Here is a 21,581-nt window from a genome sequence, read left to right on the forward strand (position 1 = left end):
ATGCAGCAACACTATATAATAATACAGGGATTGGAAGGAAGAAACTGAATTTCTAGATGAAAAAGCAGGGACAGCTTTAGAATTCTAGAACATAAATCCTTGAATTTGACTTGTTATGTGTGTCTACTTCTGCTAGGTATGAAGAAGTAGACTCCACTTATCCCTGAGTTATCCTCTCAGTTCAGTATTTGCATTCTTCTACTTCATAAACTCATTTGTTCTTTTTATAACAGCATCAGTTCAAACCACTGCCTGCATAAAAATACTGAGCTTACTGTTCAAGGAAAACAGACTATAGATGTGATATTGTTATATGTATAAATTCCATATATTAAACCTGAGAATATTCTCTGGTGTCTTTCAAATTCTGTTATTCTACAAATACCTTTAGTACCAGGAAATAATGTGGGGTTGTTTTTTTTTCCAAGCAGAACTGCAATTTTTACATTAGTAAGGTCTTTTTAAGACTTTGATAGTAAAAGTTAGAATGTGTTGCTTTAAGACTTAGCTTAATATAGAAAGGATCCTCTTTGTATTACCTCAATTGCATAATAACATTGAAACATCATTAGTACAATTATTCCCTATTACTGTGAAATAAAAAGATTCTTTGATGAAAGAAAGCAATTTTACATTTCTCAGCAACTGTGTGATGTTCATGCAACATTCCCCTAATGAGAAAAAAACCCATGAAGATCAAGGAGTCATGTAATGACAACCTCAAACTATATGTGCACTTAGGAAAATTTGCATATTGAACATGTTATTGCACTACTCCAGCAGGTTTGTAACTCCACACACCTCTCTCCTTGTATAGTAAGCATCATGGTTAAGTATAAATAGGCTTTTAATTTTCCCTATGGTGTCATTCTCCACATGGGCTGTGGATTCAATTTCTGAATGTTTCTTCAGAGTGTCACTGCACTCACAGATCGCCGATGGCTTCCATGGTTAAAATTGTGAGCGTTATCTTTAGTCAGTTTGCTACCATCCTGTCCAGGAGTTGTTACCTTGCTGGGTATAAGGGGGTGATGGCCAGAGAAAGGTCCTGCTGAAGAGTTTGTAGCAGCAGATCCCTCCTCTGCCCACTTATTAAAGAAATAGTAGCCTTCTTCAGGTGTATGTTTCCTGAGAGGATTCACTCCAGAGGCAGAAAGTCCCTGACTTTCTGGGTCCCTATGAGACACAGATGCTGCTGCTGGAGGTAAAAATGGTGACGCACATAAATGGCTGATGTTTTGCTCAAGGTCATAATTAGATGCAGATGATGCTACAGGTGCACCAGAAGTCGTTTCCTTTCTCGATCTCAGTTTCTGGATTTCAAGATCCTTTTGCCCTCTAGGAAGCTTATCTAGTTGCTGTGCTTTCAGATACAGAGTTGTTCCAAAGGTTCCTCGTAGAGCGAAAATAAAGAACCTGATAAAAGAGGAAGAGAATGGATTGTCTCACTAGTGAGTTCCTTCCATAATCTGCATTATATACCACAAATCCTGTTGTTAATTTTCCATTGCTCTACAGGCATCTGGTAGACAACTTATACCTGGTAGATAAAAGCTGACTGCTGAATCGTAATGCAACACGTAACTACAAACTTGTCTTGATTCATATAGAGGCAACTTCATGTATATAAACACTAAATAAATGTTAATGCAATCATTTGATTGGTGAAGAGTGCAAGAAAGGTACACAGAAGCTCAACAAGAGAAGCAGTACTGGAGGAGGTTGAGGTTATATTTATACTGCTAAAACAGCTAAAGAAGGGATCTTATTTAGTAGATAAAGTGAAGCCAGTTATTTAAAACCTGCAGGTTGTGGATATGCTCAGGAAGCAGTAAAAAGCCTGTGCCCTACCTGCCCTTTACAAAACAGAGAACTTAGATGATGTGCAGTAAGAGAGTGCACATCCTCTTTCCAAGTAGTGTCAGTTTTGTCTGAAAATCGAAGACTCTTTTAAAGCATCTTTCTAATAGGATTTGACCTTTATGTATGTGGCCTCAATACACGTTTTAAAACAAACATGGGTACTCTTTGAAACTATATTAATAAAGCTGCCATCTTCACATCCTGCTGCTAAATGTATGCATAAATAAGTATAATATGATTAAGAAGCTTAACAATCTGGACTAATTCCAGAAAGGGCTTTTAAGGCGGTAGATTTCTCAGGCCTATCTACACAAGCAGGAGTGGGTAAACACACATGTGGTGCAATTTTGGGCAGACTGGTCCATCCCACAACATCTCAGGTCTGGGAGCCGTGCAGTTGCTAGTTACAGCTAAGAACACAACTACAGAGAACCTGGGTCTGTCTGTATGGATATGGTGTGGATCTTACTGTCCTGTCTTTGCCTTCAAGTTGTCCTTTGTGTCTTCTGTGTAAGTTGCAGGTGGACCTGACAGGAGGACAGAGAAGGGAATGAGAAATGTGTCTTCCATACCATGAACTGCTTTCCCTTGCACCTACCCTTCCCACACCTCTGCAGGGTGCAAGACTCAGTTACTGGTTGGGGCTCTCTAGGGCTTCCTTGCAGACTGTAGTCTGTCTTCCAAGACGGAATTCCAGGTAAAGCCTGCACAAAGGCAGGGCACAGGCAAGCTCCAGCAGGGTGCCTGCAGTGCCTCATAAGCATCAGCTGTTGCAGAAGGCAGTCGTGAAATGAAGAATGAAGGAGAGAAAGGATTTTAACAAAACCTCTTAGAAAGAAACCGGTCTTGAGACGCTAGCTGGTTTCTGAAGGACATAAATAAGGAGCAGGCAGTGTGGTGAGATGAACTAACTGAAACTTAAAATTAAGCACATTTTAACAAAGGGTGATCTCAAGATACAATTTAAGCTCAGTATCCTGCTGAGACAGTAACATTCTTAACCTTATAGAACTCTCAAGTTGGAGAAAAGAGTTCTCTAACCAAGTATTTGATGTAGCTCTCAGTAGAAAGCTCAGGGTCAAAAAGGTTACCATTAATGGGGGTTGATAGGAAAACAAAAATCACATAGGAGCAAAACAGACTGGAAAAGGATGCCCTGCCTAGAAGACATGAGACCTTACTGAACTATGTGTTGTTTATCCTGACCTAAAGTTACATAATGTAACATGAAATCACAAAAGCATCTCAACTCAAATGGGGAAATAGTAATGTGAAGAAAAATATTATCTATCCTTAACGGTTCCTTTTTAGACAAAGTTAGGGCTCAGATTCTAATGCCTTAGAGCACTTAAAAAAACAGATACTAAAAATATTTTCCTGATTCTTACAATACCAGTGTGCTGCACTACTTCATGGCAACTGGGATGAGGACACTAGCAAGATAATCAAACAATTTTTTTTCCTTGTCCAAGCAGAAATAAAAGTTTTAAGTTGTGCAACACAGACAAAGCATATGTGCCTAAAGAATGATTGAAGTATTAGCACCAAAAGTGGTCAGGTTACCACAGACATTTATGTGAAAAGAATCATTGTATTTTCCAAACCAGATCAAAACCAAACCTATCAAAATGACTACCCCTCTTTGAATATTCTTCAGTCTCAGTTAAAGCTGTCTTTAACATACCTGATTTGTTGCACAGCGTAAAACTAAGATTCTGGATGCAAACAACTATTTAGTATAGAAACCTGTTCTTAAATTTGGCTTAGTAATGCACTGTAATGTACTAAAGAAGCAGAACATATTTTGTAAGTCTCAAAACATGTAGGAATGTAGGAAAGTCTTGCTTTTTTAGTCTTGATCAGCTCAACAACATTGTGTTTATAAGAGTGAACAATTATGTAAACTTAAAGTGCCACCAGAAAGAAAGGTTTTCCTGATGCAAAAATGAAAGCAGCAGATACACAGTGACTTATCTTGGGTTATATAACTAGATAAATTAATGGTTCATGAACTGGAAAGTTGAACCCAGGCATCTGATTTCCACACTGTTCACCTATCCCTGTGCAACACATGGATCTGACATATCTCATAGGTATATACATAATTACTGTTATTTCACTTAAATGCCTACAAACCCACAACATGAAAATTGAGAGGAAAACAATGCGTGATTCAAACCTTGGCAGGAGCGCGATGACTGGAGTGATAAAACACAGTAAGTAGAAGGTGGGGTCTGAAATCTGTTTTTCCATAATCCAGTAGGGATTGGTGGGTGGGTTGCAGATAACGCAGACAGCATTGTAGATCAGAGAGAAGACAAAGTAAAACACCACACTGCTGATCATCGTTATCAAGTGGGACAGGGTCTGCAAGCAGAATTGCATGAAATTATAGTGATGCTGTGAGTTTTGACACTGCGTGTAAGACAGGAGGATGCAAAAATGGATTAGAAAGAAAGTATCCAATAGGTCCATGCTGCTGAAAAGTTCAGCAGGAGAAACACCTGAAAATTAACTTACAAAACAACAGTGACGGTGAATACAGTTCATTAAGAAACTCATTCTCATACAATGCTGTACAAATTGTGTACAATCCTGTCCAAAGGCACAGCAGAAGCAAATTCTGTTGCTATGCACATGAAGGTATTATCCTGAGGCCAGTAATGAACTCTGGCAAGTTGTGAAATCTCAGTGCATGTGTTACTTACATCTTGTGACCCAGAATTCAGGTAAATGACTCTGAAAGACAATGCCATGTCTACACAGTATGCTATGTTCAGGAAAGAAAAGTAGTCATGTGAATAGGGTAGGTCAAATACATACCCATGTTTTAATTTCTATAGCCAAGTGCAAGAGAATGGTCAGGAGGGAGATGGTATTGATAGGGTTCCCAAAGGACAGCACATCTATGTCAGAGTCCTGGTACATCTAGAAAACAGGCAGATAAACTGTGATGAACGCTGACTATTCAAAGTGATTTTTTTTTCTATTTATTAAGGAGGATATGAAAATGAGAATATTAATGAGCCAGTTACTTACAAAATAGGGGACAAAGAAGCAAACAAGGCTCTGATAGAAGGCATCCAGCATTGTAATAATAAAAGTTGACAGCCGGTATATCTGCAAGAGTTTATAGGTAACAGTCATTATGGTGGGATAACACATCTCTAGTCTGTCCTGCAGACGTAATTGTTCCTTTTTTTTTTTCCATTCAATTGATTATAAGTAATTGGTCTCTTCTTGAGTAAATGCCTCTTAAGCAACTGATGTAGACCAAAGGCTTATATCTGAACAGACATTTTGTCTGTGTTAACTAAGATACCTGAGCAAGATTAGCCAATCAACTAAGGGTCTTAAAAGCTGAATGTCACAAATGCCCCATCCTTGCCCAAAAGACCCCATTCCTTAAATTTTTCTTCAAACTAAGCTTCACCTAGAGCTACAGAATTGGTCCAAGATAATTTCTGTTAAGGTTCCTTCCACTAAAACACCTATTCAGTGCTATTTTAATTTGATTACTTGTCATATTTAAATGTCACATTATTTAGCGACATGTGGGGCCACAGCTCCCGTGGGGTGGAATACATTGGGGTAAGAAAAGGCTGGGGTCTTGTTTCAAAGCAAACAAAATGCCAAAGGAACTACAACCTCTTGAAAATGACAAAGAACATGTTTTGCATATATGTGAGGTCCAAGAGCCTCTAATTCTGCACTCCTTGCCCAGTTTTTTTTTAAAACATCACAAAACATGATGCCACCCACTTGTGTTTATCAGTGCTAAAAATCACAGTCCAGGATAATGAAATTAGGTATTAGGAGGGAAAGGACAGAGAATAATTTTTAGGTACTCTGCAATTTTGTGGTTTAAAGCTAAAATCATACCAAATTTTGCTCATTAAGATATTTATATTTTCCTATTAAAAACATCAAGGCAATTTGGGACTAAATGCCACTGAACTGTATGTATATACAAAACCAGGTATGTATATCTGTACATATGTGATCCTCACAGCTGGATCAGACCGGTCCCCTAAACCTGACAGGCAAACTGAGGTGAAAATGTATTTCTTACATATTTTCTGAGGGTTACCAATACTGACTCTTCAAAGTAAAAGAAGTAAATAAATGAAACAGTGCCTGCCTGGAACAGCCTAGATACCAAACTGTGACAACATTCTTGATGTATTAACAGGTATATTTGTGAACCTAGGAGAAGAGAAAAATTACCACATTGTTTATTGATTTAAGTGTTTTCTTGTCACTTTTTGCTGTTGTCTTTTTTCACAAGCTTTTCTTCTTCAACAAGTTGAGACTGTTTGAAGCACCAGATCTGAGTACAGTGTAAGCAGAGGCCAGCTAAACTATTTTACCCTCATCTATTATATTTCTCATCCTGTTTCATTTATTTCTCCCTATGCATTCACTGAGAGTTTTTTTAAATATATGGTGTGTACATGCATACATAAACACAAACGTATTTGCTCCATCGTTTCTTCTTCAGAGCAGAAACACCAAACAGAGGACTGATTGACTAGCACATTGTTTAACTTATTACTGCGCAGCATGCTGGTACCAAACTGGAATGCTCTTTATACTTAATGACAGAATAACCCTTCCCATTTCTGTCTTCCAGCTATGACACACACCTAGCCTCACTTCTAGGAAGAAGCTTCAACCACATATGTTCTGTACCAGTTCTTCTGACAGTTACAAATCTACCTTCTTTTAGTTGACTAGACACCATAAATGGATCGTTTGGCTCCAAGTAAGTCTGAAACTCTTCCCATCCCCCCACCCTGCAAAACACAAATGCTTTTGGTCCTTTAGCTTATTAAGCAGTTATTTCAGCAATCAAGACATACCTTTGAAGTTTGTCCACTCTTGTACAACTCGGGCAAATCTAGAAGTGTTTCTGCAGAAACATCTTTATCTAGGACTCCAAAGAGAAGAGGGGGCATCGAGGTGAAGAAGAGATTAAAAAAAATCATCTGCCAGTAATCTATCATTGTGGTGCCTGAGAACCCACAGAAGAACTGGTACCAGAAGAGCAGGTTGACGTAGCTCTATGGAGAAGCAAATATAAACACAATATCCTGTTACAAGCTGAACTGTGGCTTCCCACAGGCACAGAAGCACATCCTTCATGCTGATGTGATTTCAGTTCTCTTTGGGGTTGTGGGAGTCGTGAAGCTGCACCTTCCCTGTGCCCTCTCCTTTTTGTCCTTCTCCTTCCCCACACAGTTGCCTGTTATTACAGCTGAACTAAACCCTTTTGTTTGTGATGCATAGATGGTCTATGTCTCTCATAGTTCCACCTACAAGGTTTATGTAGTACTTTGGTTATTAACAGCATCTTCCAAGAATAGATTATTTTGGTTAAAGGTACCATCAGCAGACAGTTCTGCACTTTATTCCACAAAGCAGTATTTCCTAAGGGACTATTTCACACCAATCCACTATGATACAGCTTTGTAAAAGGCTTCAGACTTCTTTAAGAAAATATCAGAGAAAATTAAGTAAAGTATTTACAAGTCTGAGCACCAGATATTAAAATAGTTTTACAAACTGTTTGTCCGTATGGAATCAAAGGCCTCCTGCATCCTAATGGTACTGGGGAGATAACAGAACAGCAGAATCCTAGTCTGGAGAGCTATTTTGCATTGCAAATAAACAGTCTTTGAGGAAAAAAAGGAAGTTTCCACTTCCACTACAAATTTTAACAATGCTAAGTAGTCCTTATTCAATATTTTTAAAGAAGTACAGATACTTTGAATTCTAACTAAATAGTCCTTCATGCTCAGAATGTATTTCATGTCAAATGGACTTGTTTGCACAGTCTTGTAGAAATTCTATTACTGTCAGTTTTTTTCACTTTACATTATTCTTGAATGCACAGCTCATTTGCATATACATTAAATTTTTAATAAAAATGCCAGATGTGACTGCATCATTACTTGCAAGTGGTTTCTGTCAAATTAAATGCAAAACTTCAGAGGTTTCACAGGCAACCAATTCTTAGTGCAGAGTCATCTTCTATGTATTAGCACTAATAATCGGTTCTTCCTTTTACAAATTTTATTTTGAGGCTCATGGGTGTTAATAATAAAGTTTCTTGAACGACTATATAAAAGTTACTAAGCCTCAAGTCCTTTTTCCTTCTAGAATAATGCTATTGCAAAATATATTTAGAACCCTTATTTTTCCTAAATGCTTTACGCAGCACATTACTATGAAGGAGGTAGCATACTATAAACTTGCAAAGTGAAGAAACAAGAACTGTAGCTTCATAAAAAGTAGGAGAGTATAACTCACAAAAAGCAACCTCAAAACAACCTCCCTCCCCCATCCCTGGACTTAACCCTTGCTAGAATGAATCTTCCAGGATTTTAATAATCTTACCACATTTTTGTAGAAAAAGTAAATCACCATCTTTGCCAGGCGAGTGTAACACCAGTGTCCATGGACAAGCAGCAGTTTTTTGAGATGCTTAAATCTGGATATTGCAAAGTCACTAGCCATCACAGCCTTTGGTAAAATAATAGAAATTAATTTAAGATATATATTCTTCCCATCTATATGATGAAATTTGAACATGAACATTGAAATGATTTCCCGCTACTTAATATGGTAGAAAAATACTTTGAGAAAATAATTGGAACTTTCTGTCTCTGCAGAACTCTCCATCTTAGGAGAATGAGGAAGGGGGATGTGTGGGAAAGAATGTGGGGCAGAAAACACTGAAAAAGAATCAACAAACCCTGGAAGTGCTATACCAGAGGTGATTCAGAAACCAGATGCTAATTTTCCAGTCTTATAAGCAAACACATGTTTGTCCATGCATGCTAATTGTTGGCTCAAAACACTCCTTTTGGCTGGACCCACAATTATGAACTGCATATTAATTTATGACAGTAATGACGCCAGCTTGCACTCAAGAGTACAGGGCTGCTATGAAACTCATTGAGTGGCAAGAGGACATGTAACAAAAGAGGAAAGAAATAAATTGAAGGCATACCTGCATGCCTTCTTGGCCAGATATTCCAATTCCAACATCAGCTGCTTGAATCATACTTACATCGTTTGCACCATCACCTAGAATGGGAAGAGGGCAGGGAATAATAAAGGAGCAAGAAAGGGTGCTTAATACAAAATGCATATATAAAAACAACACACCACTCCCCACCTCCAGCTATGCTGTTAAAAAGGCTATTCTGTACTACCATGCATCTCAGTTTGGGTAGTTGATACTCAGCATCAAGCAGTCATGACCTCTGCCCTGAGATCTTAGGTGGAACCTCTTCCTTCCAGAAGACCAAAGCTAAACCTGACATGGGAACTGACTGAGTGGTGGCACGGACATCCCAACACCATCCACATCTGCACTGTTCTGTATGTTTCTGCTTGGTGAACTCCATATACTCAGAAACACTCTTTGCAGCACCCTATTTCACTGAATTCTCCAAATTATATGATAAATTGGATTGCAGTTGACAATGTAACAAGCCAATTTCAGGAGTTATTCTGCTGATTTCAACTTGCAGCAATACATTAAACACATAACCAAATTTCCATGGAAAAAATAGTCATGGTTGTTGCCTGCAACGTGGAGATTGTGAATTATCTTAGCTGGTAAAGCAAAATAGATGAAGTGGAAGGCTGGAAACTTATATTTCAAACTCCAAGGCAAAATAAGACATGTTAAAATACATCAGACCCTCTCTTTTCTGTTTGGTCCACAGAGGTGTATTTTTTAGTTTTAAAGTAATAAAAATCAATTCTGCAAGGATTTTAGTGGGATGACTTATCAAAACTGGAGCAGGAAACTCAAAGCATTTCACATTATGTGGAGGTTAAAAGAAAATGAGTCAGTGCTTAATACCACTCCGGGGATAACGCTGTTTTCATCAGCTGGGGAAATCTGACAGGAAAAGTGCCTCATGAAAAGACAAAACAGTGACTACTATTGACTGCTTTCCTTGCCCAGAGCGAGAGCCTTCTGGAGGGAATGTGTGTATGTGTTTGTATTGGTGTGCATGAAAGAGAGATTTGGAATTCAGAGTGCCTTCATCTTGTTTAAATGGCAGCCAAATTTGCTCACTGAAAGCTGAAGGAGGATATTCTTATGGGTATTGATGAGGAAAGACTATTCAGTGCTATCTTCCCACTGCATCTATCAGAATCACAAGGAGTAGCTCATACAATATATTCTATATATTTCCATAACTTCTATGGAAATAACGTAATTTCTATATATTTCAAAGGAATAACCCCCTTCCCCCTTTCTCCTGTGAGATTAAGAGTGGAAGTACCTATCGAAAGGGTCATTGCTTTAAGCTGCCTCCGAACGAGCTTGACCACCATGCTCTTCTGAAGAGGAGTGGACCGGCAGCACAGCACCGAGCGGCAGTGCTTCGTCAGCAGCAGGAACTTCTCTTCCAGGCCCCCCTGGAAAATGATGCTCAGCGTCCGTCCGTCAATCACCAATCCGAACTCTGGAACAGGGGCCCCAGAGGCTGAGAAAGACGTTGGGATAATGCCAAAGAATTTCCTCTGTGGTTTTTCAACCTCATAATTCTTCCTCACCTCTTCCAAGGTTAAATTCAACAGAGATTCACAAGTTTTCTGTGAGAAAACAGAAATGGTTCTAGAAATAGTTATCTCCATCTCCCTTTACAGCACATCACCTTACAGAGTGAATGTTTGTACAGTCATACTAGTGGGTTTAAGCCTATCAGCTAAACATTAGGGAAAACTGGCTGAGAAATTCATTGATTCTTCAGATCGGAGATTATTGCAATGATGTCATCAAGTCCTTCAGTGAAAACACTGCACATCTTATCAGCCAGTTAACTGTAGTAAGAAGTTATTTTGAAAAAAAAGAAAATAATCTTCACATCAGGAGGATATACTTGCATTTACAGTGCTGAGAGTACAGAATTAAAAAACCAAGCCCTTTTAAAAGGAGATTTAAACAATCTAGTTCCGTTATGAATGATGTGAGATCCTGCAGTATTTGCTTCCTTCAGAAATGAATTGCAGGAGAGAAATAAGAGGTTCAGTCTTTCAAAATTAACTAATACTCTGAGAGTCTGGTCTTTTCTAGGTCACAAATCAGGTGTGTGTCACAGTTCAGGACAGAAATAAAGCTTCATATTGACCAGCACTGTGCCTCAAATACTAACCAAGTCTTTCCCTCTTAGCAAATTTGCTTCATTTTGGACTGAAGTGCCCTTCAGATACAAACAACTGGCATTGATTTGGTATGAAATACAGACAGATTTAAGGAGAGCACTTCACCTCTCTCATGCAGATCTCCTAAATTAGCACACCGCTATCAGAAAAAAACCAGAATGATCTAAAAGTTATTTTGCTGTCTGTTAGTCCTAGAAGTCCTCCTTCTGTGGCAGAGCACTGAATACCTGAGGAGCTAATCACTCCCTTTTCTACCTTTTCTGTCAGCTTTATTGAGTGATGATTCAGTTCTAAGTGTTATTTTCACTTTATGTTGCATAAGGTACATGTGTAGGATGTTTGCAAGATTTAAATTACACTTAAGTAGGAGGTTCTGGAATCAAATGTACCTCCATCTAACAAAAAGCCACATCTAGGCTACACACTGAAAATCTCTTAAAAATATCGAAGCAACAACATTTTTCTGTGAACAAAATGAAGATTTTTGTGGAAATTCCTGGTTTGTCTTGGCTTGCCACTGTAATTAAATCCCCTGAACTACATACTTGTGTTGCTTCTTCCTGGAAGATATTTAATTTTCAGTGTTTGAATAAGCTGCTGGGCTCAGGGGGGAGAGTCCCTTCCCACCGAAGCTGCTTCAGGGGTTAACTTTGGCAAAATTAATCAGTTAAATGCTTTGCATGCAGTGCTTGTCTTCTCCTGCTTCTGCCACTGGGACACACTTTCAGAACCCATGTCCTCAGCTTCATTTTGAAAGGAAGCGAACTAAATCTTACTGTGAAGCAACTCCAGCACTCACTGAGCATGAACACGAGTGGCATTCACATGAGCAGCCGCACACGCGTGGCTTGCATCTGAACTTGGATCGAGGGCCGTACAGGGTGCTGCAGGTAAGTGCATGCGCCTGTGTTTCCTAGAGCCAGGGTGGTCCTGCCTGTAGCATCACTTCTATGACAGAAACCATCTTCTAATTTCCATCCTAAATATATTCATTCTGCCTTCCGTTAAAGCAGATATGCGTATCAAATGAAATTACACATTGAAGCAAGGAATGTATTCCATGCCATATTCCATATCATCTTTGTGTGTTTCCCTATTTCCATGACATTAAAAGAGAGAGACATTTGCATAGGATTTTATTCTTGTTTGGAGAGCTACTAACTGCAGACAAAAGCAGCTAGAAAGTAGGCCATCTAACTGCTCTACACAAATGCCTATTGCAGGTAATTCAGCCTTTTACCTATATTTAATTAATCCTCACAATAACTTTATAGAGAAAAGTAAGCTTGTAATGGTAACCTCCCTTCTGTGGGGACAAAAACTTAGGCAACTGAGAGAAATGACTTGCCTAGTTGCGGAAAGAAGCCTTGCCTTTCCTCCTCATGCTCCTGTCTACACACAGACAGGCTCAAATGGTGGTAAAGCCTGTTACTGCAGAGTTCGGGCCACAAGCGTGCACTGCATGAAGAGGACAAAGCAGCTCCTGGAAACAGGGCAGCACCTGCTGCCTGGGGCACTGCAGGGGCATCCAAGGCTATATGGGAGGGAAGAGATCACTGGCATTTTGGACCTGTTTTTCGTCACGGCTGACATCTCCATAGCAAATGGCTCTGGTTTAGATCTGAACTTGCCCTCCCCTACATCCATCTCACAAAGCCATCTGTGCCACCAGGATGCCCAGAGGGATGAGACGCTAGGCTGTGTGCTGCAGTGGCCATCCTGCTTTCCAAAAGCAAGGCATGGTTTTCCTGGTACCCTACTTATATTGCTTCACAGTCTGCAAAAGCTGAGATTGCTTTTCTAAAGCCTTTTATTTTCACCACCCTTAATGGCATTTACCCTCTTTGAAAATTAGGACTCTATTTTCTCTCCTCTGCTGGGATGGTTTCAGGAATAGCCATAGATTGCACCACAGATTGTTCACTGTATTTCAGTGAGTCAGAGGAGCTGACAGACATGTCCTTGAAGTGATTAGCCTCATTTTGGAATATATTTGCTTTGCCTACTGCCTGACCTTCTTATTGCCCAAGGAAATTCAAGGAATTTCTGTGCACACCGGTACATGCACTACCATGGAATGTCAAGAAAGCGACTACATTTTTAACCAGCCCACAGGAACTATATTTAGGTTGCCAAGATGGTAAAATGATGCTTACACAAAAAGATATTGGATTCAATTTTTCACTAATGAATTTCTGATTAAGCCTAATCCTGTTAGGGAACATGCAACTAGAAAGATCTGAATTTAATTAAATCTACACCTGGATACTTTTTCCAGACTGATTCATACAGCATTTCCTACATGTCTTCCTCTAGATATCACCTGCAATTAAAGTAACATTGTAAATGGAATTTCAATTGCAAGGCAAAAAGCCAGATGTCAATATTATTAAAGAATCAGGCACTTAACCTGCATACTGTTTTCTTTTGATAGCTCTCAATTTCTGTAATTCTTTGTAAAGAATATTTTCATTTTGAAAAATAGTCTTATTTTAATCGATTAAAACTCTACACAAAACTGTTACATGTAGTCTAAAGCATTTCAGGCCTAATGCTGCTACGTAGGTTTTTGGTTGGATATTTTCTTGTGTTGAATGCAGCCTAAAGCAAAACAGAGCCAAGTTGCGAGACACACAGAAAAGGTGAGATAGAAAATTCTGTGCAGCTCCCTGTACTCACCTTGTTGTCAGTGTTTATAGTGAAGACACTGTCTCTTTGGTTCAGGAGTTTACAGGAATATGCAATGTTTACTGCTGTCTCCTGTTTGTCTCCTGTCAAGACCCAGATTTGTATCCCAGCTTCTCGAAGGGCTGCAATAGTGTCAGGCACTCCATCTTGCAGCCGATCTTCAATCCCTGTTGCTCCTGGGCAAACAGAAAAAGAAGTAGTGAGGTAGTTTTCTTTCATTTGGGAATCATGTTTCTATTTTCTTTTTTAAGATAAGGTTTTTGAATTCCAATCGTGATCGTGAATTTATCAAGAGCTGAGTCAAGGAAATGTTCAGCAGATAAATACAAAGGCACAAGATCTGCATTTGGATGAAGATCTGAATGTGTCAGCAAACAAATTCTGGCTGTTCATTTTACTCATTGTTAGAAAATGCAGTTCATTTCTTCTTAATAATTCAAAATGACAATGTACTGGCAGAGGAATTACGCCATATACATTTTTAAAGTACAGCGCTAAGTCCCATCAAAGCAACCAGAAGAGATGAACTTTGACTATTTAAATAAATGCTATCCCTATTGTCAAGTTAGATGCTTCACCCATCAAAGGGAGAAGAAACAGTACAGTAAGTTTTCTTTATGAAAATGCACGAATTTAGAAGCAGATGCCAACACTCATCCTGATGGTAAATCACCATCTGGATGTTACAATATTCCTTATGTCTTCCACTAGAGGTCAGTTTGAAAATGCTGGAACTGTGATACATTAAAGACAGATATTGATTTAAGCTAAAAGAACACTTTTTGTGAAATAAGGTATAAAAGCAAACAGAGCCTTAAGAATTGTCAAAGCTAACAGATCATGACAAGATCTACATTACCTCTTATGTGGTTCTGCTTATGGCATTTACTGTTATTACTCTAATTTTTTAAATCACTGCAGAGATTATGAGAAGCCATAATGCTCTTAGTTTGCCATGACAGAAATTCAGGATAATGAAGTATGGGCACAGATTGTATTCACAGAAAAATGAGACTGAGATAACTCTGAAAAATCAAAGTCTTAAAGAACAAAATGTTTGGAAACAAAACAGGAAAAAAAAGCACTGAAATGCTCTGTAATTTAACAGGCTATTGTTAGATGCAAGATGCAGAACCGCCAATGGTTGTAAGTTTTAACATGAAATATCCTTTTACAAACAGTACAACGCAACAACAGCAGGAATTCACTAGCAAGAATGCGTGTGTGAGGACAACAGCTCAAGTTACCTTTTTTTTATAATACAGTTTAATTACCAAAATTCCCATGGAATTTGTGCTCAAAACTAGAGTTAATTTATAGTATTTCAGAAGGACACAGACACATGACTGAACTATGGGAAATTCATTATCTACTGTGTCAGCTGAGCCACAGTAGCAGCTGATGTACATGTTCTTGGCACATCACAGTTTTGGTAAACTTTTTCAAAGTTACTGCTACTCAAAACACACAAGAACTTGTTTAGACGTTGTCATTGCACTGTATACCCTGGCCCCGAGATATCCAAGCCTCAGAGGAAGACTTTTTGATATAAATTAGTATAAGCTGTTGTCTCTCTGATTGCCAAGAATATCACAGAAGAGCAAGTGATATTTCACGCAATGATGATTCTTATTTTTAGCTACCCAGCAAGGTGAGTTTCATCTCCAGATGCTGCGCTGTCTCCATTAACAGTTCATCTCTGTTGTCAATCGCAGCTTCTGCCTCCCGACGAAAATTGGCCCATTTTTGAAAGTCATCTTCATTCAAGACCTGCATAACACAATTTAAATAAAGCTCATTTTAAATTTAAATAAGAGAACAATGCCAACATTCTGGATCAGAGACATAACTCCTATCCAGTCTGTGTCACCTTTAAAATAACACAAGCTTTTCCAAAAGAAACACACAAGAACTAGTAGTAATAAGAAGAATGGACCTGCCTTCCTGTTTGTATAAATGGCCTGCAGCTGAGACTTAAAAACGTGACCTAGAGAAACTCCTGATCACACAGCCCTTAGCTGGGACTTTGAATTGGAACACACAGTTTCTGAAGATTGCTCTACATTTTTCCAGAGCTGGAATATGACCTATTTGTTGCACATAGAGAACTTCTGTATTCAAGTATCAGACTCAGATGTGCTAACCCAGGCTAAGGGCAAGATTTTTGAAAGCTGAATGCCAAGCAAAACAGAAAAAGGTTGGTTCCCCTAAGGATTTTTTATTTCTTGTTTGCAGTCACTGTAGAGAAGGTCAGCTAGAGTTACCTTAAGAGAAAGAGAAATGAATGTTTTGAGGCTGACCAAGTATCCATCATCTGCCCATACTGAAGGAATAGAGGAGAAAAAGTCTGCAGAGAAGTCAAACAGGAGGACAGAAATATGGGCTGTATCTGGTTTGTTCTCTGAAGCAGAAAGAATTATAACCATTACATTTTTCTAATAAGTCTACTGACATGCACAGAGCAAAGCTGTAAACAATATTAGGCTAATCCCCTCCTACCTTCTTAGCAATGCACAGCGTTCGTAGGCCATGGCGGGCATAGTAGTCCAGATGCTTCTGTGTTTTTTCTTTTATTCTTTTCATCCTCCTCTCTGCACAAATATCATCTGTGAAATACAAGGAGAAGATTCCATATTTTAAGCACAGATCATTTCAGACCTAATGGCCTAAGACTAAAAAAGAGTGGGTATTAGAGATAACTGGATTCCACTATAACAACAGTTTCTTCAAAACCTCAAAATTATTGGCTGTGCATAAGCTGAAAACTTGCTAGATATCCTTATTTTCTTTAAGATAATGTAACTAGGATTTTTTTTGTTTGTTTATTAGTGTTATAGCACTCTTGCTGACAAGCTGAAATACAATGGTCAGGCCCTTATGACAGCAGTATTGCAGAGTACACCATGGCATGTGTTACTGCTGTCAGTGAATTTTAATTAGCCCATTCCATATTCTAAGCACTACTCAGGTTAAATGAATATCTCAGTTTTGATCTGGATAACACTAGAGAAAGCTTATTCCTTCTTTTTATCTCCATGCTTAGATATAATACGTAATGTAGAAAAGATAGCTGCAAACTTCTTGTGTTTCTTTATAGAAGACACAGCAGAAGCAACTCATTGGCTAATTACCTTTGGCAGAGTCTTCCAGCAAGTCCATCATAACAGAGTCAGCTCCTTTTGTGTAGACAACAATCTCCTTGGTTAGAGGGTGTCTCACCACTACAGACATCCTTTTCCTGACTGAGTCAAATCCCAAGGTGTAGAGAATATCAAAAGTCAGAAGTGTGCCTTGTGGCAACCGCACAGTCACCTGCTCAGGAGTTCGGGATACTAAAGTGAAACTATAAGCCTGGGCAGCATAGACAAGTGCTGCCTCATCTGGGCTCTCAGCCTCATAACAGAAGTCTGTTGGCAAAGAACTATTGGTCACAGATTTAAAAACCTCATCCAAGGAAGCACTAGCTATATCTGTGCTGCCTTTGCCCTGGAGCCCATCACCTCTACTGCTGGCGCAGCAGTCATCGTCATTGTCACAGCAGTCCAATGCCGCAAGATGCAGCTCGGTGTTCTTTGCACTGAAGCTAGCACCTAGCTCTGAACTAGACTGAGAAGATGAAAAAGACTGACTAAGACTTGCTAATTTTAGCCGTTGAAATATCTGATGAATCCTCTCCAGGGTAATTCCTGAAGGTTTTACTGGTGGTGGGACTGTGACCTAGAAATATGAAAAAAACAATGGTTAAAAATAAATAAATGGGAACTACAAGATACATTTCAATCTGTCTCTCTCTCTCTCTTTCTCTCTCTATTTAATATTTAACTGTGTGTCTGTCTAATTCAGTAAAAGGGTCATAAGTGAGTTGGCATCCAAATTTAATGATGAATTGACACCCAAATTTGATGGTGATTTGTATCTTTACCTCTGAAGCAGAGACAGAATCAAGCCCCTTGTAGTTCTGTCAATGGCCTGGGAGACTAAGAAAACTCAGTATATTCAGCATACCGCTTACGGTATGTATAATGTAAAATCTAAAGTAAAAAGTGCAGATACTGTGGTAGCCATAGCTATTCAAACATAAAAAGCCACATTAGGAAGGATTATACATGAGCAGGGAAACAGCAAAAGATAGAAGAACTAGAAGAGAATCTCCAAACTATTTTTCAGCACCTCGAGTTTCACTGAGCACTGGTCTGTGTTGTCACATGGAAACATAATCAATTTTCCTGATATACTTAAGGTTAGATTACCCTTTGTCTTGGCTTAGTAGCTGTGGAGACCAGGACTGTATTGCAGATGGCAAGGGCAAGAAAAAAGTCAGTAAGAGACGAGGAAGTCTTCATATGTATGAAAGGAGAAAGATTTTCAGTCTGGAGTGCAGCTTCTCTCACTCGCCTCAGCAACCTGCTGTCAGGAGCCACATCCTTTTCCTGGAAGAGAAATTACTTAATAAGGATTACTCCCATCTATCCTTGTCCGCAAGGAAAAATAGCTTCTTCTTGCCTCTTACTGAATTTACAGCTAGAATTACGTAAGATAATTGCCTTTTGTAATTAATATCTAGGGGAAAAAATATATTTCTAAATGATGCATAAATAGGTAATTAGAAGGAAATGCATATTGAAATACAAGATGATTGCAGAACTTTATTTCTTTTGAGATCTATGAGGAATCAAGAACAATCTGTACTGTGCCCCCCAACTCTGAAACTGTTGACTACTGAATTAAATCCAAGGGTATTGAAGGAGCTGGCGGATGTGCTGGCCAAACCCCTTTCCGTCATCTTCCAACAGTCCTGGAAGACTGGGGAAGTCCCACTGGACTGGAGGCTGATGTTGTGCCCATCTACAAGAAGGGTCGCAGGGAGGATCCAGGGAACTACAGGCCTGTCAGTCTGACCTCAGTGCCAGGGAAAGTCATGGAACAGGTGATCTTGAGTGCGATCATGAAGCACATGCAAGAGAACCGGGTGATCAGGCCCAGTCAACACGGGTTCACAAAAGGCAGGTCTTGCCAAACTAACCTGATCGCCTTCTATGACAAAGTGACTCGGCTGCTGGATGAGGGAAAGGCTGTGGATGGATCTTCCTGAACTTCAGTAAAGCCTTTGACACAGTTTCTCACAGCATTCTGCTTTGGAAACTGTCACCTCTGGCCTGGACAGGCGCACACTCTCCTGGGTGGAAAACTGGTTGGCTGGAGGGCCCAGAGAGTGGTGGGAAATGGTGTGAAATCCAGCTGGAGGCCAGCGACAAGTGGGGTTCCCCAGGGCTCAGGGCTGGGTCCAGCCCTGTTCAATGTCTTTATCAATGACCTGGATGAAGGCATCGAGTGCACCCTTAGCAAGTTTGCAGACGACACTAAGCTGGGTGGAAGTGTGGATCTGCTGGAGGGTAGGGAGGCTCTGCAAAGGGATCTGAACAGGCTGGACCGCTGGGCAGAGTCCAATGGCATGAGGTTTAACAAGGCCAAATGCCGGGTCCTGCACTTGGGGCACAACAACCCTGTGCAGTGCTACAGACTGGGAGAAGCCTGGCTGGAAAGCTGCCTGGAGGAGAGGGACCTGGGGGTGTTGGTTGACAGCGACTGAATATGAGCAGCAGGGGCCCAGGTGGCCAAGAAGGCCAATGGCATCTTGGCTTGGATCAGAAACGGCGTGACCAGCAGGTCCAGGGAGGTTCTTCTCCCTCTGTACTCGGCACTGGTGAGACCACTCCTCGAATCCTGTGTTCAGTTCTGGGCCCCTCACCACAAGAAGGATGTTGAGGCTCTGGAGCGAGTCCAGAGAAGAGCAACAAAGCTGGTGAAGGGGCTGGAGAACAGGCCTTATGAGGAACGGCTGAGAGAGCTGGGGGTGTTTAGCCTGGAGAAGAGGAGGCTGAGGGGAGACCTCATTGCACTCTATAACTACCTGAAAGGAGGTTGTAGAGAGGAGGGAGCTGGCCTCTTCTCCCAAGTGACAGGGGACAGGACAAGAGGGAATGGCCTCAAGCTCCGCCAGGGGAGATTTAGGCTGGACATTAGGGACAAATTTTTCACAGAAAGGGTCATTGGGCACTGGAACAGGCTGCCCAGGGAGGTGGTTGATTCACCTTCCCTGGAGGTGTTTAACGCACGGGTGGACGAGGTGCTAAGGGGCATGGTTTAGTGCTTGATAGGAATGGTTGGACTCAATGATCCGGTGGGTCTCTTCCAACCTGGTTATTCTATGATTCTATAAAATGCATTCCAGATGGAAGTGGACTTGGGATCTCCCATTTCAGCGTGGGAGCTGACGGTTATTTTAACAGAGAATACATTGTGCTTGGTTACAGTGTTATCACTTTTTGTTTCCAGTGTCATTTTGCTTTGCAGCCAGAAAGGGAAGCTGTTTCAAACCGTTCTTTCTCAGTTTTTTACAATAAATAAATACATACATACATACTTCATTTGTTCCTGAAATGTTACTGTACTTTTACTACTACACTCTTTCTCATCAAAGCTAAATTTGCACGCTAAACTACCTAACAATGCCATATGCCGACAATTTAATCTGATGTAGGGGCTATAGAGCTATTGCTTTTAGTGGAAATTTCATATTAGAGAGCCTGGTTTGGATTTAATTCAGGACCATATTTAACAAGAGCTTCCAAATTTAAAAGACGCCTTTCTGTGAGCCAACATTTTTGGATGCCTTCTTTAAGGAACTGCCAAAATTATTTAGCTGCTTTCTAGTTCATCTCGGCTATTACCCTCTCTCCTTCTTCAATCTGGCACAGTTTTCTTAAGTTCCCTAAATATGTAACAGAAGTCAACTTACCACCTTCATGGCTGTCTTGTGCTAAGCAGAATAAGTTGCACTGTAACTCCTGTTTTCTAAAGTGAATAGTGATTTTTAAATCAACCTAATAATTGCAAATAAATCTACTGTTCATTTTGCAGCACAGAACACAATTGAAATACAAAAGTAGGACAAGGTTTTGCACTTTATGTTCTACAGGAGGTGTTGGTTCTTCTGGCTCAGTGTTTTCATGCTTTTTGTGTTTCACATATGAGAGAGGTTTTAAGGAGAGATGTAGTCTTTTCTCTAGTAAACTGGTGCATATTGAGAGTAAGCCTGGTTTTTTTTTTTAGTTATCTTGTCAGGTCTCTTAAAAGGAATCAGAGACTGAAATGTTAAGACTGTCATTCTTTAGAAAATATAAAGTGCTTTACTTTTCCACTATCCAAGACCTGGTCAGGCTCCTTACCACTGAATAGACCTTGCCATTGAATTTTTGGAAGATGAAAATGGACATAGGATTCATCATCTCTGATGAACTGTATACATTCTGTGTAAGGAGGCTCCACAGACTGTCATGGATCATGAAGACTATGGCAAAAATATTGGAAGGTGCAAACCCAGACGGTAAGCCCTAAGAGGAAAGATCTGCATCATATCTGTTACTTATACTCCAGAAAAGACAAGACACGCTATTTAGTTACTCCTCTAGGATTTGCAAGCTCCAGTTTAATTAACTTTATCAAATGCCATGAGAAATCCATCTTCACCTCTGTCTCAGAAATGCACCAAGATGAACATGTTAATTGATAAGAGCTTCTCAGATTTCAGCAAAACATCAAAACTTGTCAAGCAGAGAACACTCTTGCAAACAGGCAGGCTGAAACACATTCTATAGCTGCAGAGCTTCCTAATTGCAGAACTGCTCAGAATACCAAAACAAAATTCAAACATGCTGGTTTGCAGGCATAATCCATTACAACTGTACAAATGCACTTCAAATACCATATGCAACCTGCTTATCACTGATTCATGGAAGGCTGATTAAGAGTAAGTGAAATCACTGCATTGAGAATTT

At 39.8% G+C, this 21,581-nt stretch overlaps 1 protein-coding gene across 2 annotated transcripts in view; it reads right to left on the bottom strand.

The window, feature by feature from the left end:
- Nucleotides 1-346: 346 nt before the first annotated feature.
- Nucleotides 347-21,581, bottom strand: part of ATP10B (ATPase phospholipid transporting 10B (putative)) — a 50,332-nt gene continuing 29,097 nt past the window's right edge. For both annotated transcript variants that reach the window (XM_069869088.1, XM_069869087.1), the window contains 13 exons: nt 17,994-18,173; nt 16,875-17,460; nt 16,243-16,349; nt 15,387-15,513; nt 13,735-13,919; nt 10,173-10,485; nt 8,879-8,955; nt 8,263-8,388; nt 6,726-6,926; nt 4,903-4,983; nt 4,687-4,791; nt 4,043-4,230; nt 347-1,416 (listed from right to left, as the gene is read on the bottom strand). In XM_069869088.1, the coding sequence (XP_069725189.1) occupies nt 909-1,416; nt 4,043-4,230; nt 4,687-4,791; nt 4,903-4,983; nt 6,726-6,926; nt 8,263-8,388; nt 8,879-8,955; nt 10,173-10,485; nt 13,735-13,919; nt 15,387-15,513; nt 16,243-16,349; nt 16,875-17,460; nt 17,994-18,173 (2,784 nt within the window). In that variant the 3' untranslated portion in view covers nt 347-908. The remainder of the gene's footprint in view (nt 1,417-4,042; nt 4,231-4,686; nt 4,792-4,902; nt 4,984-6,725; nt 6,927-8,262; nt 8,389-8,878; nt 8,956-10,172; nt 10,486-13,734; nt 13,920-15,386; nt 15,514-16,242; nt 16,350-16,874; nt 17,461-17,993; nt 18,174-21,581) is intronic.

Source organism: Phaenicophaeus curvirostris, chromosome 15 (assembly GCF_032191515.1).
Source record: "Phaenicophaeus curvirostris isolate KB17595 chromosome 15, BPBGC_Pcur_1.0, whole genome shotgun sequence".
NCBI lineage: Eukaryota > Metazoa > Chordata > Aves > Cuculiformes > Cuculidae > Phaenicophaeus > Phaenicophaeus curvirostris.